The sequence below is a fragment of the Bactrocera dorsalis genome, chromosome 4, assembly GCF_023373825.1.
Source record: "Bactrocera dorsalis isolate Fly_Bdor chromosome 4, ASM2337382v1, whole genome shotgun sequence".
Lineage (NCBI taxonomy): Eukaryota > Metazoa > Arthropoda > Insecta > Diptera > Tephritidae > Bactrocera > Bactrocera dorsalis.
The window spans coordinates 60,114,082-60,136,266 of NC_064306.1; the positions used below are offsets into that span (position 1 = coordinate 60,114,082).

At 32.8% G+C, this 22,185-nt stretch overlaps 1 protein-coding gene across 2 annotated transcripts in view; it reads left to right on the forward strand.

Moving 5' to 3' along the window:
• Window positions 1–2,284, forward strand: part of LOC105229728 (mannosyl-oligosaccharide alpha-1,2-mannosidase IA) — a 210,805-nt gene extending 208,521 nt beyond the window's left edge. For both annotated transcript variants that reach the window (XM_049454148.1, XM_011210161.4), the window contains exon 6: window positions 44–2,284. In XM_049454148.1, the coding sequence (XP_049310105.1) occupies window positions 44–193 (150 nt within the window). In that variant the 3' untranslated portion in view covers window positions 194–2,284. The remainder of the gene's footprint in view (window positions 1–43) is intronic.
• Window positions 2,285–22,185: the final 19,901 nt, after the last annotated feature.

Below are 22,185 nucleotides of genomic sequence, written 5' to 3' on the forward strand. Positions count from 1 at the left end.
TTAATTACTTGTATTTTTCATTAATTATAATTTTGCACTTTAGTACTTGTATCTGCTCTTTTCCGATGACTCGCTGCTGCCACTGGACGAGTGGATATTCAACACGGAGGCGCATCCATTGCCCATACGTGGCGCGAATGCATTCTACCGCGCGGCACCACCTGCCCAAACGCAAGCAGATGAGAACCGTTAAAGGTTGACAAAAGAAATATTGCAAATATTTCACTGACGATATGTTTGAGTCTGCCGAGCGTCTTTGACAAAAATGCAGTTATTTGTAATTAGTGTTTTTATAATTTTTTTTCTTTTTGACAAATAGTTACTTTATTATGCTTTTTAGACACACATTGACACACATTGTAATTTAGCGTAATTATTTATAAAGAAGTTGGACGTTGTGCGTATTCAGATTTCTCAGCGATTTTCAAATGAGTTTAATTTTATTTCAATTTTATTTTAATATTTTTTTTTTTGTTGTAAAAATATGTATGCCTGTACATATGTATGTATATTGTACTTGTAAACTGACATTTGCTAATTTTCGCCGCTTAATTTTGTACAGTTATATAATATAAGTTATATGTAATAGTTATTATTGTAGCGCTTAATTATGTAAAAAAATTTTATTAAGCAAAAAAAAATATTTTCGAAATTCAAAATTGCATTTCCGACACACTGACGTGAAAAACTTCGCCCATATTAAAAAAATTTAGTTAATAACACATGCATGTACCATATGTATAATTATTTTCACCAATCCAGACATTTTTTTTTTCTCTCTACATCCTTGCATACTCGTATTTGAACTGTGAAAATGCCAATATAGAAACTATTGTTTGAAAAGAAGAAAGCAAGTAACAGTTGTATATTGTCAACGCCTACAAAAGCAGTGTAGTTGTAAAGCAAATAAACTCGAAATTTAATATAAAATTAGTTTAAAACAAAAAACTGTTGCAGTACGTTTTTTCTTGTTGTATGGAAAAATATTTGGAAACTTGTGGTTGCAAAAAAAATTGTTTGGTATTTAAGTTTTTTTTAGGTGTTCGAAGGTCATGTCAACAAAATACTTTTTATTAATTAATTTTATATAATTTTTTTTCTAACCTTTCGAAATTAATTAATTTTATATAATTTTTTTTTCTAAATTTTCAAAATTAATTAATTTTATATAATTATTTTTTAAATTATCTTTTTTTTGCAATATTTTTAGAGTTCTCAGAACGAAAATGATATTGTCAACACAACATTAATTAATTTTCTATACATTTTTTTTTCTAAAATTATCTTTTCTTGAAAACATTTTCGAATTTATCTCTTTCTTTTGTGATACTTTTTGTCCGTCTTTAGCAAGATTTTTAACTTTGTACTACGAAAAATTTAGCACATAATATTATATTTAAATTATTTAAGAAAAGTATATTATATTTTCTTATATTATTTGGCAAATGCTATACATTATATTTTTTGTTATTTTTAGAAACAAAAATCTACATTTATTGAAAAACAAAAAACCAAAATTTAACACCGTACTAAATATATTTTATTGCTGTACCCGCAGGCAACTTGCTATATTTTTTCAAGTGTGAAAAACGCAAAAAAAAATTTTTTTAAGGAAAATTTTTTAAGGAAAATTCTTTTTTTGATAGAAAAAATTCTTAAAGCAATTTTAAATGTTAAAATTTGTCGAGGAAGAAAGTTAAAAATTCAGAACTTCATAGATAAATTGTGGTTAGGCATTGCCAAGTCACATACCTCACAATACTCAAATTTTGGAAAAAACATTATTTAAAATTTTTTATTCAAAAATATTAATCTTTCTGTTAAAAAAATTTTATTTAAAAAATTAATTTTTAAAGTGCATATGCTGGTTGAAAAATTATGAAGAAGTGTTTTTAACTTTTTTAACAAATTTCAAAGGGATAAATTTAAATTTTTTATCTTTTTAAAAAACAAAGTTTTTTGAAAACTTATGAAAAACATTTTTGAGTTTCACTAACTAATTTCTAAAATTTATGTTTTTTGTTTGTATTTGGAAAACAATATTTTGAATGCTGTAGTTTCAACAATTTTGAACCAAAATTTGTATTTGAAAAAATTAATAATTTCCGGTAGATATTGCTGGTCGAGGTTTATCGAAGAAATGTTTTTAACTGATTTCCAAATCAATAATTTAAATATTTTATCTTTTTAAAAAACAAATTTTTTTGAAAACTTATGACTTTTTAAACTAATTTTAAAAATTTTGTTTGTTTGTATTTAGAAAACAATATATTTGAATATTTTGCTGTAGTTTCAAAAATTTTGAAGAAGTTTAAAAATACATTTTCAGGGCATGCATTGTTCCGCATTCGAGTTGAAAAGAAATACAAAATATTCACTTGCACTTTTTTTTATAATATTCGACTAAATACTCTGTGTAAAAAATTCTCGATACAAAACGGCAAATATTTTCAACACAAAATTTTCAAAATTAATTATTATGTTCTTTTGAAGTTTTTAAGTTTATTTTTCAATTAACTACAAAAAATTATTTCAAAACAACAACAATATAAGCATGTAAATCACGTACTTAACATATTTTTACTGTTATGAAATGAAAGGATGTTTTTGTAGACCATTTTTTTCTTCTCCTTTCAAATTTTTCTTAAGAGCGAAGATTGGCAAGTTTTCTAAATTATAAAAATTAAGCTTTTATATGATATTGGTAGAAAAAGGCAGAGTTTTGAAAAACATAATATTTTTGCAGGACCTGAAATCTGAAAGATATTTTTTTTAACAATAAGAATAAAATTTTAAATAGCTAAAATTCTTTTTTCTAATTCTATGTCAACCTTTTTTTTATTAAACATTTTTTTTTAATTTTATGTCCAAAAAATTTTAATAAACAGAAATTTGTTTTTTGAGGTATTCAAACATTTTTGTTCATTTTGTAAATTTTTTTTTAATTTTTTGTAATTTTACAAAAAATTTCGAATAAACTTTAATTATTCACAAAGAAAAATCTCAATTTTTTTTATCTCAAAAAAAAAATTTTTTATTTATTTTTTTTATATTCTTTTTAAATTTTTTTTTTAATTTTATTTTTTAAATTTTTCAAACATTTTTTTTAGTTTTTTGTCTAAAAAATTTTAATATACAAATTTTTCTTTTAATTATATGTCAAAAAAAAATATTTTATGTCAGATTTTTTTTTGTATTTAATTTTGTAATTTTTTTTAAGTTTATATAATAATTTTGTTCTTCGAATGTTTTTTAAATTTTGGTTGTCACATTAATAGATATTTTCCCAGTATATACTATCCTCGCGCACGCTTATTGTAATTTTTCTTTAATACAACACTGCATTAGAAAACTAAAATTAAAAAAAAAACTTCAGAATGCCAACAAGCCAAGAGAGAAAACGAATTCTAAAGCAAATCGTTAAAAAACCAAACTTTTAATTCGAAAACACTGCTTCAACAACGCAGAACGCATTTGTCTTTTATAAAATAGCGCTAAAAGAGTTACTTTCTTTATCTAACGGTATTAATACGAAATGTACAATGTCTTATATGAATGTATGTAGCATAAACACTAACTTTGCTGGTTTTAGTTCAAGACTATTTACAAATCAGAACACAAAAAAAATAAATAAATTTATTTTAAATAAATACAAGCAAATGAAAGTAAAAGCTAAAAATCTCACAAAAGTGTGTATAAAAAAACGAAAACACTAACAAATATGTAAATAATTAAATTTCAATACACTGCAATGATTTATAGTATAAAAAAAACTAGTAAATTACAATTAGATTTATAACAGTACATCTAGGTGACTAATTTAACTGTAATGCAATTTACTTTATCATAACAGCAAACAAGAGAAAATCAAGTTATATACAGCAAAAATAATTAAAATTTTAATAAAAAATTAGTAACTTAAATTTGGCATACAGTTAGCAAAATAACTGTAAATTAACTGTAATATGCAACATGTGTAAATTGCATGCAAATTTGTCAGTAGAAGAGAATCTCCAAAAATAGGCTAATTAAATAGTATAAAGAAGAAAAGTGAAGTGAGCATGACACAGAGAAGTCTGAACTTCCTCACATTTTTGAAGGAAGTAGGAAAACATAAAAAGGAACTTTCGAAAGCCAAGTAATGCAAGAAAATCAAAGTAGGCGCTAAGCCTTAAACAAAAGAGCGTAAAATAGAGAGAGAGAGAGAGAGTGATAGAATGATGGAGTGCATTTGTGCAAAGTATTCTATGTAATACCAGAGGCGTGAACTAGACTAAGCCTTACATATATTTATATAATATGTACTTGTCTGTATATTGTGCAAGTGATCACAAATAATTTGCAATTTTTCAAATTACAAACTAGAAAACAGTGAAATAAACAAAATCTCTCTAAATGCAACTCTCTTAAAGCAAAATTACTTGCAATTTATCTATAAAACTCTGAATAGACAAATTTTCATTTTTAAAAAATTTTAATTTAACCCTTTCAGCCCCGAAGTTGCTTATAAGCAACTTCTATATATGTTTGACATCGTTTAAAAAGTCAAATACACAAAAACTTCTTTAAAATACACATCTTATAGATCAACTTCATGATCATGATTAACCCTTTTAGCCCCAAAGTTGCTTATAAGCAACTTCTATATATGTTTGATATCGTTTAAAAAGTCCTTTGGGGCTGAAAGGGTTAAAAAAAAAGTGTAATCAAAAAAAAATTTTAATTTTTTTAAATTTTAATTTTGACACTTCAATTTTTTTGAAATTAAATTAATTTTCGTTTTCAACTCCAATAAACGAAAATACCTAAATTCCACATGCATACACTACCATGACGTGCATTCGGCAAATGTCGTGGCAAACACGAGTATGTAAATCACAAATTGTATATACATTATATACAAACTTAGAAATAACTGTAATTGCATTTGTAATGGATATGTAATCAAGAAAAATATCCACAAAAAATTAATATTTATGCTCGAATGCGTGGGCACTTAACACCTACATACATACTCTCTAACACATACACACACACAGACAACGCTACTCTCAATGTTCGTATATTTAATTAAATATATGTAACGATGTTAGACACATTAAGTTAACTAGATTTTTTAGCATAAATAAATAAATTATTGTGACGTTGTGTATAATGAATGTCATGTTTTTGCATTAATTTAAAATAAATTCAAATATTTAACGATATTAAATCAATTATATTGTAATAATAATGTATGGTAATCGTAAACGTATAGTAATGATTACAGCTATTTGAAATAATTAATTAAAATAATTAATACAAATGATAATTAATAATATGTAATAGTTTATATAGTACTTGTAGTTTTGTTTAAATAAATTATAATGAATTAATTAAATTAAATAATTCGTCACATTTGAATATACATATATATATATATATAAATATATATTTACAGATAAAGTACATGAATGAGAAATTGTAATAAAATGGAAAAATCAAACGCGTGTGTTGTTTTCTTTATACGAAGCAAGCAAATTAATATTTTATGACCAAAAGTTCGTTGCTTAAGTCTTTACTTTCGGTGTCGTGGGAAAATCGTAGCATACTGTTAGGCTGTGGGAGGATATAACAATATTATTTTGATTGCAACGCGTTTATATACATATAGAGGAAAACTGAAAACTTTAGTAATTAACTAAATAATAAATACAATATAACAAAACTAAATATTTTGTTATATTATTAATAAATTAAGGGGCGCACCTGTTCTGATGTCAAAAAAAACAATGGATTATTGGGAAATACAAAAAATATGGCTATACCGATTATTATGAAACATTCAGGGCATATTTATACATATTTTTTGAGTTATACGAGATCTTCGGTGGCGCTAAAAACAAGGTCCTCCACGTCTGCAGACATTCCAGCCTTTTCCATGGATAAAACAATAAGAAATTAAATTATTTTTAAACTATAAGATAAAAAAATATAAAATTGACAAACTGGCGGCTTAAAAAAAAACTATATCGAATTTTACCCCAACTTTTGGTGGGCTTTGGCCTTCCAAATTTAAATTTTTTATCAAAAAGCCGATAGATCATTGTATGTAGAATTATAAATAGAGAAGGCTGAGAAAACAGAAAGATCGAATCTTTTGTCATTGAGTTATCAGGGTAGCAAATTCGAAAGAAACTGGTTGAATTGAGCGGCTATCCTTTAAATGACTGTAGCTCTAAAACTATATACACATTTACACCGAAGCTATAATATTCTTCATAGGTTAATTTTTTCATAACATAAAAGGGTATAAAGCGACCTTTATCTTAACTTTGATCGAACAGTTTATATGGTAGCCATATGCTTCACTAGTTCGATCTGGCCGATTATCCGTTTTAAAAAACCACGATAGACGAACTTTCAACCGTCTGGTGACCTCGGGAGCAATAAAATCAGGTACTGAGATTCAGAAAGAACTGTAGAGGATTTAAGGAAAACAAGTTTCACACATGACTGTACACCGCAAGTTAAAAAAATAAAGGTTTAAAGCCAGGTGCAAAATTAAAAATATTTGCTTAAGGAAATTTGCTAGGACCAATGTTAATGGACCAAAACTGGACTCCAGAACCGTGGTTGAATGTATTTTGGACAGGCGAAAGCAATATTAATCTTCAGGTGTCAGACTGAATACATTACGTTTGGAAGAAGTCATCAACGACTATTATCAGCTGTGATGCATCATAACACTCAAATTTGAGGGTGGAAAATACCTTTTTTGCGATGCCTTTTGCAAAGGAGGTGTTGGGTACCTAGTTTTAATCGAGAGAAATATGCACGCGAATATGTATTATATATACGAGTAGACATATTAAAGCAAGGATATTTTTCTTCATTAAATATATTAGATCTGAACAGTAGTAAAATAGTTCTAATGCATGTCTATGACCACAAGTCAAAAGCTAAGAATACTATGGAGTATTTTAGAAGCCAATGAATTGAAACTTTGGAATGGGCCCCTCAAAGTCTCGATATTAAACCTATCGAGAACCTGTGGTTTTTTTTTATGCCAGTCCACTGAAAACAACGGGAATTGTTTACTAGTTGTGTTGAAGTATGGAACTCCATCACTAAAAAAAGAATGTGAAGATTTAGTCAAAAGCGTTTCCACGCGGATTGAAGCGGTGATTGTGGTCAAAGGAAGCTATACTAAATATTAAAATGGTAGGAATTACAGTGTGTCTAAATTGAGCAAGTACCGTACGAAAGAATTTATATTTTCTTATTATGAAAACTGAATAAATTTGTTACTCTTTTGTTGTTTTACGTTATACATATGTATATGGACTGAAGAATGTGTAGTATCTGAAAAAAACTGTAATTCAATTCACCCATATTAAATATACATTTTTATAAGAATCAACATTAGTGATTTTATTTGCTCGATTGTTTTACATATTGTTTTTTATATGGTCTCCGATGTGTCCTTTTGGATGTTACAAACTTCGTGACGAACTTAAAAAGTAATAAATAATAAAAATTTGAAAGGTTTTTATAAGAAATATTGAGTTTAGCTGAGGGAAAATCCAAAAATAAAATAGATGCACTTCAAATTTAGTGAAATATATAGAAAATATAAAAAATTTAAAAACAAAAATATAAAAAAAACTTCAGTATATTTTAATTTTTTAATTTAATTTAATTTAATTAATTATGGGAAAGAAAATTGTTTAAATTATTTTCACAGCATTCAATGAATGAAACTCAAAGGGACAAATATATTGAAATAAATAATAACAAGTAATGAATTAAAAGAATGAAATTTTTGGTTTTTCAATCATAATAACATATAAATTATATATTTATTAAATAATAATATAAATTATTTTTTATTTATTACTAAATACACTATATTTTTTTTAATGAAAAATTATTAATATTATAATTATTATGATGAAATCCTTCACAAAAAATCTCAACAGTAAAAATTACCCCTAACTGACCAACTAAGGGTTAATTGTATAACTAAATCGATTTACTACTCATTTTGCTATTATCGCACTCTCTTTTAGCGTACTATCTAGTAGAGAGAGTCAATGTACGACAAAGAGTAGCATATGCGCTTTGCGGTATAAAAGAAGAGAGGAGCACAAAGAAGATAAAATAAAATTAAAAAGTAGAAACATTTTTTACTTGATTTTTGCTTTTTGTTTTGGTTTGAGTTTCTGCCTTGGATTTTGGCTTATTTGTTTTGTTAATGCTTATTGGCATTTTTTGTTATGCGGTTTGCTACACAAATATGTACGATTTATACATATCAATATGTATCTACATACATACATACCATACATAGGTATGTGTTTGACTTTTCTAATGTGTTTTTGAGTTTCAAATATCGCTTTCAAGTCACAAAAAATGGTTTCGCGTGGCTTAAAAGCATTTCGAAAAACAAAAACAAATAAAAACACAAAATAAATGAAATTATAATATTATTTTCGCTGATTTAGCAAAACGAACCCAAAATGGTTGCCACAATTAACAGTTATGAATATGTTTCACATTTGCATAGCTATGATTTTCAGCGCTGAGTATCTCTTGTTGTCAGCCTTCAAAGTGGGTAAGTGATTACGGATGTAAAATACAGACAGAGTTAATGTTCAATGGCGAGCAAAATAAAAAATAAAAACCGAAAGCAGCTGTTGTAAGTATATAAGATGGTTAACCGAACTAGATACAACTGAATTGGTTGATACATACAAACATACAGAAGCGCATTTTTAAGTGTGTATGTATGTATAACTTTATTAAATTATTTTTTGTGTTTTGTGTGTTTAAACAAGCCCCTTTTGCATTGCAGCAACTGTACCGGAATATCTTATCAGCATTATTGCTCATGATTGTACCGGTGCTTGAAGTGAACTGGCGAAAATTGACGACAAAACAAGTTTACAAAGACTTGTGCAATACTTGTGCATATAATATTTATATATATGTATATATGTACATATATAATATTTTTGCGCATATGGGGCCATGCATTTTAATTTCTGATAAAGCATAATTTCAGAAATAAATATTACGTTTTTATTTTCTTCTTATCCGCATGTCAAGCGGAGGCATTTTAAGCTCTGAAATACGTCGAAAATTGTTTACTGTTTAAATTTTTAAGTTATTAAAATAAATTAAAAAATACTCGACACTCGAAGGGCATATACAAGTATGTAGCACAATCCTCGAGTAAACACGCTTTCTACACACGTTGCTAAATCACTCGCTCTTAACTTCTGAGTGTTTATGCAGATATGTATAATTTTTAAGTGTCAATATCGCAGTTATTAAATTTTGATAAAGACGAAATATAGGTAAACATTATACAAATGAATGTGATTGAGCAACAACGTTATCTCGAGTATAGTGTATTTGAACAGATTGTTAATCAAAAGATTGTGTTTCGTGAATCACTTTATTGTTGCTTTTAAAAATGTAAATAAAACGCAAAATAGTTAATTATTCATCATAATTTATTTAAAGCCTTCAAAGTAATTCCCACCAGTTGTAATATACTAATGCCAACGATTTTTCCAGTCCTCGAAACATTTTTTATAAACACTTTTTGGGATCAGCTTAGCTCCTTCAGCGAATTTTGATTTATCTCTTCAATCCACTGAAAACGGGTTCCACGGAGCGGCAATTTCAGTTTGGAGAAAAAGAAAAAATCACACGACTCCAAGACTGGTGAATATTAATAATTTGAATAAACTGTTGGAAAATTGGCCTCCACCCGTTAACGCCAATTTTCTATGACCTGGTGTAGCTTTTCGGCTAGAGCTGCGGATACACACGTATGTACATACCTCTTCGAGCTCTTCGAGTGTGCTGACTGCTTGGCGTAAATTTTTGTTATGCTATACCATCAGAGAGAAAATAATCTAAAGGCGTTAAATCGCATGATCTTGGAGACCATTTGACTGCGTCATTCCTCGAAATTAACGAGTCGATGTGTTTAGATGTAAAACATGGGGCGTCGCACCGTCTTTTTGAAATAGAGATCCTCCACTTCGACTTGATGCAGAAAAAAAAGTCGGTCAACATTGTATTATAATGGTGAGTCTGCACTGGAGCGACCCAGTACGGGTTGATCGCCGCGCCAACGTTAATAATGTTGATACAGGCTAATTCTGATATTATTATAATGCTCGCTATTGATAGTAATAGCATTTTCTGCCTCATTTCGTAGAAAATAAGGCCCGATGATGCCGTCATACCACAATCCACACCAAACGGTACATATTGGGAATGCAATTGCGTTTCCTGAACCGAAGAGACAATTTTGTTGATGAAGTCATTAAGCCAGAAATAGAAATGGGCATGATCTGAGAAGATGATTTTTCGATGAAAACACAAAATCCAGCAGCTACCGGAGAACGTGAAATTTGCGTAATAGTCTTGGATAGTTTCCAAGTGATGAAATGAAGACCTTACCGAACAAACTGACAAAATTTGACATATGTAAGTAAAACCATAAACAAACATGGCCGGCATGAACGGTCAATATAAAATTATCCCTGTGGCAGACCCTGCATATAAAATTTGATCTATACACTCAAAAACATGTTTCTTAAGGCCTGAAAGAGAAGCATTCGATTGTTTTTCTGTACGCCTAGAAGAAATTGTGAAAGTTTATCTAGTTTCGAGTACTCTAGATTGGCCTAACTTTTTAATGATGTAATAATGATGATAAAAATATTGTTCCATATATTTTACCCACGGGCAGTTGTCATACATTCATATGGCTTTGAACTTCCGACCCTAATTTCCGTTGTAATTCTTCTTATTTTTTAATTTTATTATGAAAACAGGCATGCCTACAATCAATAATATTTTTAGAGCAAAATTTCTCAAGATTTATTTAAAGTGAGTTTAGTTTTCTCGCATATTTTCATTTAGATTAAAAAGTACTTATGCAATGAGTTTCAAAGAAAGTGGTTTCGATAAGAGGCAAATTTTATATGGAATAATAATATAATAATATGTATATTCACATTATGCCTGGCTATATATTTTCAAACATACGTACATTCATGAATAGGAATTTGTAGATAAACATTTTCTATTAAAAACTATATAATTTTTTAAAGTTAACACAACGGATATAAATATCTTCATAAATTACTATTAAAAATTAAATAATGAAAATAAAGTAAAGTCTAGTATCGGCGCTCTGCTATCTGAATGAATGGTCTCTGAAGAAGGCTGCACTCCGAAGTAGTAGATCTGCTGCTATCTTAATGTCCTCAACCTCGGCTTGGAGGACACTACAATAGTCAGGAAGTCTGAAGCTGGAGTTGATAGAGAGCTTCTGGCCGTAAACCTCAAGCTTTGACCCATCCGAAAAGAAGTTCACTGCTTCTCCTCCAACTTCTTCCCAACCACAACAGCACATCGACATATGGGCACAAAGAAGCCGCCAGAGTTCGGTTTACCGACTTTGTGATCCACGTGGTATGAAGTCAAAGTGTGTGAGGATATTCGAGTGTTTAGAACGTGTTCTTTTAAGAACCCAGATTCTTTGAGTATCTTTGCAAGTGTGGTTTTTTAGAGCCCTCCACCACATAAAGGCTCCATATAACATAAAACATATAAAAATGTATAAATATTTTTTTTTCCTAAAAGCTGTCGTTTGTGGGATTGTTTTTTCTGGCTTTCAGGTTCTTTTGAAAAGCTTCTTTGAGTGGGCAGGCTAACTGGTAATTTTCAAGCCTAAAAAGTTATCTAATAAGTTTAACCTTTCATTTAGCGGAATCAGTGTGACTTTGCCATATTTGTTGTTATATTCAAAAAGGAAAATTTAATGAGAAGACGGAATTTACTTCCTGAGTTTGAGTCAACAGTTATGATTCGGGAAAGAAAACATTTATATTCATTATATATTATTGTTATGTGTATAAAGGGTGATTTTTTAATTTTTTTTTAAAAAAAAAAACGCATAAAATTTGCAAAATCTCATCGGTTCTTTATTTGAAACGTTAGATTGGTTCATGACATTTACTTTTTGAAGATAATTTCATTTAAATGTTGACCGCGGCTGCGTCTTAGGTGGTCCATTCGGAAAGTCCAATTTTGGGCAACTTTTTCGAGCATTTCGGCCGGAATAGCCCGAATTTCTTCGGAAATGTTGTCTTCCAAAGCTGGAATAGTTGCTGGCTTATTTCTGTAGACTTTAGACTTGACGTAGCCCCACAAAAAATAGTCTAAAGGCGTTAAATCGCATGATCTTGGTGGCCAACTTACGGGTCCATTTCTTGAGATGAATTGTTGTCCGAAGTTTTCCCTCAAAATGGCCATAGAATCGCGAGCTGTGTGGCATGTAGCGCCATCTTGTTGAAACCACATGTCAACCAAGTTCAGTTCTTCCATTTTTGGCAACAAAAAGTTTGTTAGCATCGAACGATAGCGATCGCCATTCACCGTAACGTTGCGTCCAACAGCATCTTTGAAAAAATACGGTCCAATGATTCCACCAGCGTACAAACCACACCAAACAGTGCATTTTTCGGGATGCATGGGCAGTTCTTGAACGGCTTCTGGTTGCTCTTCACCCCAAATGCGGCAATTTTGCTTATTTACGTAGCCATTCAACCAGAAATGAGCCTCATCGCTGAACAAAACACGCGCGCGAAACACATTTCGAACCGAACACTGATTTTGGTAATAAAATTCAATGATTTGCAAGCGTTGCTCGTTAGTAAGTCTATTCATGATGAAATGTCAAAGCATACTGAGCATCTTTCTCTTTGACACCATGTCTGAAATCCCACGTGATCTGTCAAATACTAATGCATGAAAATCCTAACCTCAAAAAAATCACCCGTTATATATATATATGTGTGTTTTATATATCATTGTTATCAGGCCCGTAGCCAGCTTTTCATTTCGGGGGGGGCTGAAGTAAAAACATATATAAACTTTAAATTTTCTGTTTATTAAAAAAAAAACAATATAAATTCATATACATATTACTTAAATTATTTGGTAGTTGTAACTTAAATAAGTAATATTTTTCTTTTCTTCTTGCTTGCCATATCATTAATTACTTCATCTGGATCTATTTTAATATCCCAGTGCACTGCAATAACAGCAAGTGCACTCAGCCGCTCATTGCCCATCACACTGCGTGGTAAAGTTTTTATTCTTTTTAAGGTTGAAGAAGTTCTTTCGAAGGAAGCGGTCGTCACTGGAAGAGTTGGTAAAATTGTAAGCAGGTAGTGAATATTTTTAAAATACGTTGCATCGCAATGTTGCAGTAATTTCAACACTTCTATGGTTGGATCTATTGTTGATAAGCTGGCACACCTCAATCGATACTCTGATTTTAATGCTGTCATTGATATTTGCTCCTCGAAGTAAATAGTTAAATTTTTTAATTCTTCGGCATTATCAATTGCAGCAAAACATGGGAGTAGAATTTGAAATGACGAGAGTATATCCTCATTCACTAATAAACGTTCTGTCATGTTTTGAATCAGAGCATCAACGCATGGAATAAATATTGTAACTCTGAAGTGGCTTTCAGGGGTTGTGTAAGGTGGATTAGCACGAGTAGTTTGACGCGAAGTCACTCTAGGCACTACAAGATCTATGTCAAAAAGATCTTTAGACATTTGTGATGCTGTTTGGAAAATATCGTTGAAAAAACCATCCGCTGTTTCTCTTATCTGGTGCAGAGTTCTTATTAATTCTTTGGCTCGGTTCATTGCTGATACAAAATCCATAGATTTTTCTTGGAGTTGCACAGACAGTGGTAGCGTTAAGCTGAACAATTGCTCACAGACGAATAGACTAAGCAAAAAATCGCTTTTCTCTACCGCTGCTAAGAAGGCTGATGCTTTAGACGAAATGGACCATGTCTTACTCGAAATTATTTCCAAACTTAGTACAATGAATTTGAAAATCTCCACAAAGCTTATAATGCTTTCATGCCTTTCTATAAACCTTGTTTCACAAAGGCGAACAAGTCGTCTTTTTTTGCTTTCTGGTGCGTGCTTCTGTATAACGTCCTGGAAAGTTGTGTTTGCATTTGAATGGTTTTTAAATAAATTTCCTATTTCATTGACAATACCAAGACAGTTCCGTATTGAAGGTAATGACATAGTATTAGAAAGCGCAAGGTTCAATCGGTGACTAGCGCAATGAACATATCGTGCTTTTGGATACAGTTGTCTTATCCTGGTTTGCACTCCACTTAAATGCCCTGACATGTTTGCTGCTCCGTCATATCCCTGTCCAACCAACTTCGCCATATCAAGATGGAGATCTGTACAACGCTTAAGTATGACTTTTGATAAGTTTTCAGTCACCGTCTAGTGTAGTTGCGTACGACTGTTATAGGTTTGAGCTGAGTTGTGTATAAGAGTTTCAAAAGATTCAGTCAGTGATAAATCTTTTTTATTTGCGATTTATTTAAAAAATTTCCTTATTTCGGGGGGGGGCTTCAGCCCTCTAGCCCCCCCCTGGCTACGTGCCTGATTGTTATATATATGCATACTATATCTATAAATGGACATGCCAATGAAATTTTAAATTTAGAATCCTGTAAATTGATTTATTTTGTTCTAAAACAAAATCAATATTATTGTTAGATTCAGTATTCTAGAAATATGTATGTATGTATAATATGTCAGTAAAGGTAGTTTTGCGTTTAATGTCGAGTTGTATACAGTCTGGCACAGTTTATGGAGCTACACTTGTAGATTTCTATATATGGCATTGCGAGATTATTCTAGGCAGTCAGCCACAGTCTAACCTTTTTCTATTCTACCTACCAGCATAAAATTATATATGTATGTATGTATGTTGGATATGTACTCGTACATAGCATAGAAATCTAATGCGTAGTTGTATGTATGTATGTACATACATATGTAATCAAAATTTTGGCCTACGTGACTAACGAAACCGTCACTCAAACGAAGTCAAGCCCATACAAATGAGAGATCTACGTGCGACGTCGAAAAAGGACCTGAAAATTTTATTAGCAAATATTGTGTCAAATTTCGCGACAATTTTATTTAGCATTTTGCCAAAATATTTACAGTATTTCAATTTTTGCAAAGTTTGAAAGACGTCCAAGTTGAATAAATATGCAAACAAACTGTAAATACGACTTAGATGTGGATATGTATTTATACTTATGTATGTATGTATGTAGATACATAAATTACCAGACAGACCCCCTTTAAGGCGTAGACAATGGTGTATATTGGTGAATGAACGCAGTGAGCTCATATATACATACATAAGTATATAAGCACATAGATACATACGAGTATACACATGTAGTGAGCTTACCGGCGAAAACGACCAAAATAGTAAACAGTAAAAGGCACAAGACGAGCGAAGTCATTAAAATCGACCAAGAGGTAAACAATGCCAAACCATCAACAACAAACTTGACTACACACCTGAAGAAAAAATCATAAAAAAACGTAGACATACATACGTCTGTATATCTACATATGTACATACGTCTGCATATCTACATACATATGTATATGTATCTTATGTACAGGTAAATATATCAGTTAGTTGCCAAAATGTTCATAAGTATTTCAAACACATAATTGCGTGCGTTAAGACGTTACCACTCCCTAATCGTCGCTATCACCGCGTTGCTCGTAGAAATTGCTGGCATGTGGCCTTACTGGAGTATTAGAAACTGTACTCTCTACCACACGCGCCTGAACTCCGGCGATATGCTTTGCACCACCAACGTTAGTGCGGCACTTGAGCTCGCGCCTGGCTCATAGGGTGGTGCGCTTGTTATGTTGTGAAACAGAAAATAAAAACAAAATTCAGAAGAACAAATAAGACCATTCCATCACACACATTGAACTGCTCGCGCCGAGAAGTGCGATAAAGACGGAAAAGTGGTTGGCAGTTAGAGGCGAAAGTAACATGTGGAGTTTAATGAGCGCGTCGATTGCGCTACAATCGGAAATTAATCAATCGCTGGAAATATTTCTGATTGATTTCAAGATTGCCTTCAGAAAGAAAGAAAAATTGTTCGAAAAAAAATGTATCTGCCAAATAAGACCATCTTTAGACTAGTTCCAAGACTAAGTCCAAGTCTAAAGACCTTCTTCTGGCACACGAAATTTATACGAATCAATTTTGATGATTTTGAAGTTCTTTTAAGAATGTTTAACCTCGTTATCAATGGCATCGAGTAAAAAGTTTAGGTTCCAGGCCTCAACGAAATCGCAGGCAAAAGCAAAGATGACGAGGTGGCAAGGAGGGGCTCCCCTAGCCTAGCTATCAATATAATTGAAACGGATGGAAGCAATTCTTTTACGTTCTACTACTGGATGGCTGGAGGGAGCTGAGATATCGCTGAATTACTATCGGTTCTTGCACAGCGCAAGAAAGATCCATTTGGACCTAGGTCAACCGCAAGAGATCCAGTGAGCTCTTTGTCCTCAGTAAGGATTCCTTCAGAATGGAGGATGAAAACCAAGCCGAGGGTAAATGTGCGTATTGGGTAAATGGTCGGATTGGCTTTAAGCGTCCACTTTGCAGGCACCCCAAGGCTCAGTTGCATGTGTTCTAACAGCTAATTGCCCTATAATTGCAATCGAGGTTGAAAATCTTACCAGATGTCAGTTGCAGAAACTGGATGGCAGAAAATGAGATTTTGATAACTTTTCTTAGTTTTGAAAATAAGCCTTGAAAATAGAAGAAATGTAGGAAAATGATTGAGATTAGTAGAAAGGAAACGGGTTGGAGCTTTGATCTCCGAGGCGAGTTGGAAACAATTAAGCAATTGGAAACTCACACTTTTAAACTGGCAAATGCGGATTGCCCTCAAGGCCCTTTACCGACTTGTAAGATCGGATAAAGGAGTTCTATTTTTATGGCTTCACAAAGGGCTGTATATAGTATTCTAAGTGTGATCCCCGTCTTGAATATCGGACATCGAACATAACCTAACGTAATCTTGCCTCGAATGGTATAAGATTTCTTACAAAAAAGAGAGTTATAATAACACGCAGCCAATTCAGCTCTTTTAGTTTCGCAGAAATATTCACACTGAACAGTCCCTGGGCATATTTGCTATTTGGGAAGTTTTTCATAAAGTAAGACAGTGACCAAAAAACGATTAGAGAACTGAATTCTTTATTTTCAAAACTCTCGAAACTAACGAGAACTATTTCTACAACTTTCAAGGGCCTATATGATTCTGATACAGTTTTTAATCTTTGGGATTCTACTCTACATACATGTGTTATATGCATTTCTCTCCAATCGTTCTTTAATCTTGGAAATATCTATTACTATACCGAATATGTTCAAGATATTGACCAAATCTGTTGATTTACGAAAGATTTTGTGCAAAAGAATTTATATGAAATTTCATATCCTTTCACTTTCGCTCAGCCAGCTCAATTTGTAGGGTGTACACGACAAGCGAAGAGCTGACTACAAAATACAAAACGCAAAGTAATAGTCTTCACCAAACGCGTGATAAGCGAAGAGAGCGCTCCAGAAGCCTGTCGCTTCAATGTTAGCTCGCCAAACATCAACCATGTGCTTGTTGGCGTTTTCGTCGACGAACTGCGGTCTTTGTCCATGTGTGCGGCGTTGTTGATTTTTCGCGTTGGCTGCCTGACTGCCAGCCATTACGATTTGGCTGCATGTCGTTGACGAGAGTGACGCGGCTATATAAGCAGCGAAGCACTGGGATAGAGCTCAGTGAAGTTTGTGCCTTCGAGCAGAATACTAGCGAAAGCAAAGTAAGGGAAAAAGTTAAAAAGTGAAAGAAAGTAAAAGGTTCTAGTTAAGAACACTAAAGACACTAACAGCAGAACAAGTGAAAAGTGAATAAACAGTTATTTTTTGAGTGCATCCTATAAGCGAAAGCGAGCAAATCAACTTTAAGCAAGATGCCACATCAATTCCCAATTACACCACCTGCACAGATGCCGTGCCCACACTGGAACCACTTCCCCATACATCCGCAAGTGCAGCATCCATTCGGCAGTTGCCAAGGCAACGTTAGCGGCTCACCACCACCATCGCCGAGCTCCTACTCCTACTGCAGCGCCTGCAATGCCATGAAAAAGCGGACGGCATGAGACATGCCCACAACAGCCTCGGTGCAAGCGAACAGCAACAACAATGGCAATAATACAAGTAACTGATGATGTTGCGAAAGCGTTCAGTTCCTGGCGACAGCGGCCAACAGCGAGACTGGAGTTGGCGGTAGACCTGAAGGCGTTGATATCTCGTTGTTGTCGGTTGAGAAGGCCACCCAGCGGCCGCTCCTGCCTCCAGCGCCTGGAAATGGAAACAAAGACTGCGTGTGGTCGCTCGCTGTCGTCAGGGAATGGCTGCAGCGGAAATGAAAATGAAATTGAATTCTTAAAAGTTGAAAATTAAAATATTGAATGGAGAGAACTGTCGCAATGCGTTTAATCCGAGTTAACTGGAGCGTTAACCGTTGCAGACAACACCCAAGCAACGCTCGAAAACCAGTTTTGGACTTGAAATATGAATACGCATTATTGCCGTTGTTGTATGAAGCGTACTTAGTTGATACAAACAAACACTATACATACATACATATACAGGTGTCATATTGACGCCAACGCCATATATATGATACATACATACATTTTAAGTGCATAAATATATTTACTTAGGTACTTAAAAGATATTTGAAGCATTTCAAAAACCGACTTACAGCATTTATCATATAAGTGGGCATGTATTTACATACATATGTGCTTAGTTTAAGTAAATATATACATCGAAAAACCGGCGTGTTTCCATTAATGCGTCAAAGACTGTAATTTCCAACATATTTAGCACTGTATGTATACAGTTATAATATAGTAGATAAGTTTGTATCCAAAAATGAATTTACACAAATAAATTTTATAATTCAAATTCAATTTTAAACAATTTTGTTTACTTTTCATCGAATGATTTTCTGATCAAAAGCATATTTCTGCGCTATTTGATTTGTGATTTAAACATCCTTTGCCATTTTTATGGCTAGGGCTGTCAGCATGTGGTTTCTAGTGGCAAATTCGTACATAAATATGTTTTTTTTTCACATAAAATCCGAAAAATATTATTTTTGTTGATAGAATTTTTTATTAGACTGAGAATTTGCTAAGACACGTTTAGTGCTGGTCTCGTATCGGCCCAAGGTCAGAACATAACAGACATACATAAGTATGTATATATAAACAGCTACACAAGACATATATGTACATATGAATATATGTACATAATATGATATATGTATGTATATGTACATACTTATGTAAGTAAATCAGTTCTACACTTCAGAAGTGTGAGAGCGCACATTAGTACAAACATATTGCTTGTTTCTACTCTGTATGGTACTTCAAGTCTAACAAGCTGAAACATATGTACATACATCAACACACAAAACGTTAAAATTAAAATGTAAATACTCTCCAATCATTGAAGTCAAAATGAAATAAACAAACAATGAATATATGCATAAGCAGTGAGAAAAACACCTGTCTAACCTTCTTCCGGAAAAAATCTAGTTTTTATGTGAACCTCTAAAAATTGTATTTATGCTTTGGAAAAGAAATGAGATTCATGAGAAAAACTCCTAAATATGTTAAGAGATTCTAAATTTCACTCTCTAACGGGTATTTCATTTGAGACGACTGGGACAGCAATCGACGCTGTATTTTTTCTTGCTCTTTTGAAGTTTCTCTTCGGTAAGGTTTGTCATTTCATCATGGAAAGATATACGATCCAACAACGAGTCGAAATTAGTAAAATTTTCTACTGAAATTCGGAGTCAGTGGCCTCAACTTTAAGAGTGCTACGTCCAATTTATGGCCAGAATCGTACTGTCAGATCAACAATTGAAAGTCTAGTTTAACAATTTTAATCCACGGGCACAGTACAAAATGTTCAGTGAGACAAAGAAGTGCCACTAGTGTAGAGAATATTGCTGCCACTAGCTCTACAATTGAGGAAGACCCAAATCAGTATCTCACACGTCGTTTGCGGTTTATGGGCCGGCGTCGTCTCGGGGCCGTACTTCTTCCGTGATAATGAAGACCGGTATGTTACTGTGATTGGGAAAAGCTATCCCTCATTGATAACCGAATATTTTTGGCCCGAATTGGATTATATGGACTTGGACAATATGTGATTTCAACAGAACGGCGCCACACAGCGAATGCCACAATTGATTTATTGAAAACGAAATTTGGTGAATGTGTTATCTCACGAAATGGCACAGTCAATTTGCCGCCTCAGTCGTGCGACTTGACGCCGTTAGACTATTTCCTGTGGGGCTAAGTTAAGTCTATGGTCTATGCCAACAAGCCAGCGACGATTGATGAACTTCGTACGAATATCTAACGTGAAATTGTAACAGTATCGGCTGATTTATCCTTGAAAACCGTCGAAAATTGGGTTCAGCGTCTGGATTTCCATACATAATGGCATCAAATATACTTTCACAGGAATAAAAAATTTAATTGATATCCCGAACCTTAATTGTGTAGCGTTCCTACTTGTGTAGCCGTCCTACTTGTATCACTTATAGTCAAAGGTTCAGCACTCTGAAAAATTCCTAGAGCTTGCTGGGGTCAGGGTATTGAACTTGATTCTACAAATTACTGGGCACTTTAGAAGCAAGTGTTCTGTGGTCAGTCTATGGTCTGAGGTTGATCATATCTTAATCAAATTGTTTGTCGTGAGCACGTGTTTTTGATTGGTACAAATTATTCAAAGAGGGTCGAGAGCACGTTGACGACGAACCACGTCCAGAACGGCCATCAACATCAACTGATGATCAACACGTCAATAAAATATGGGAATTGGTGTTTGACAATCGGCAAATTAACAGTCATAGGTTGTACTGGCATCCTTGGAATACCGGAAGAACCAGTTAAAACCATTTTGAAAGTTTATTGGGCCTAAGGAAAGTGAAAGCACGATAGATTCCTAAATCACTCAATAGCGTCGAGTTAACGTCTAAACGTCCAGGATATGATGAAACGTGTTATTACTAGCTATGAGTCTGGGATCTATACTTACGACCCGGAAACAGACGATCAATCGGTCGAATATCGTGACAAACGTGAGCCGAAGCCGGAAAAACGACATCAAAGCAGGTCAAAAATCAAGGTTAGATCCTTCCAAAGGCGACCAAAGTGTCAACAAGGAATATTATTTGAGCGTTATGCGTCGGTTGCGTGAAGCTATTGATAAAAAGAAGCCGGAATTATGGGCCGGAAACTCTTGGTTCATTAAACGTGAATCGCTACGCACATTAAAGGCTATTCTGGAAATTGACTTTTACACCGGTTTCTAGAACTGAAAAAAAACGTTGGCACAATTGTATTGGCACCAAGGGGGATTACTTAGAGGGGGAATACATAGATTTTGAAGAATAAATCAAGAATTTTAAAATTATGAACAAAGTCTTATTATTTTTTGTTCGTAGTAGCATTTATGTACATACATATATGTATACATATTTATACATAAACATGTACATATGTATATCAACACTTATTATTTATTTTATTTTATTCCAAAATTTCTCGAAAAGCGAAAATATGTATTTCACATGTCAGAGTTTTTTACAAAGCGATCATGGGACCACTTGAGTCAATAGCGGGGGTTCAGGTTGAAAACAAAATGTATGGCAAAATTTTTTAATAATATTTAAATGTTAAAAATTGCTATTTTAATTTTAATATCCACGCATTTCCGATTGTGCAGTCAGCGAAAGCGCAGTCGTCGTTCAATGACCCAACACGCTTAAATACTTGGCCCCAATTATGAGCAGCTAAATAAACACGTTTATGCTTGCACTGCAACTATTGCACACTTAGATGCGAAAATTATCACATAAATAACAAGTGAGGTATATATACATATGCACTTTATTTAACAAATAGAATAATATAAAATCCAAATATTTTTTTGTAATATTTGCAAAAGTATTGCATCCCAATTTGCCCTAGTTTTGCTTTGCTTAATGCGTATAAATAAACTTGCAACGCTATCGATGGGGCGTACAACAAACAACATAGATGCATAAATACTAACATACATACACATATAAAGTTGCATATAGCCGCTGTCAATTGTGTGTTCAGGCAACTTGTGGCTTCCCATTGCGTAAACGCCAAGCAGTGC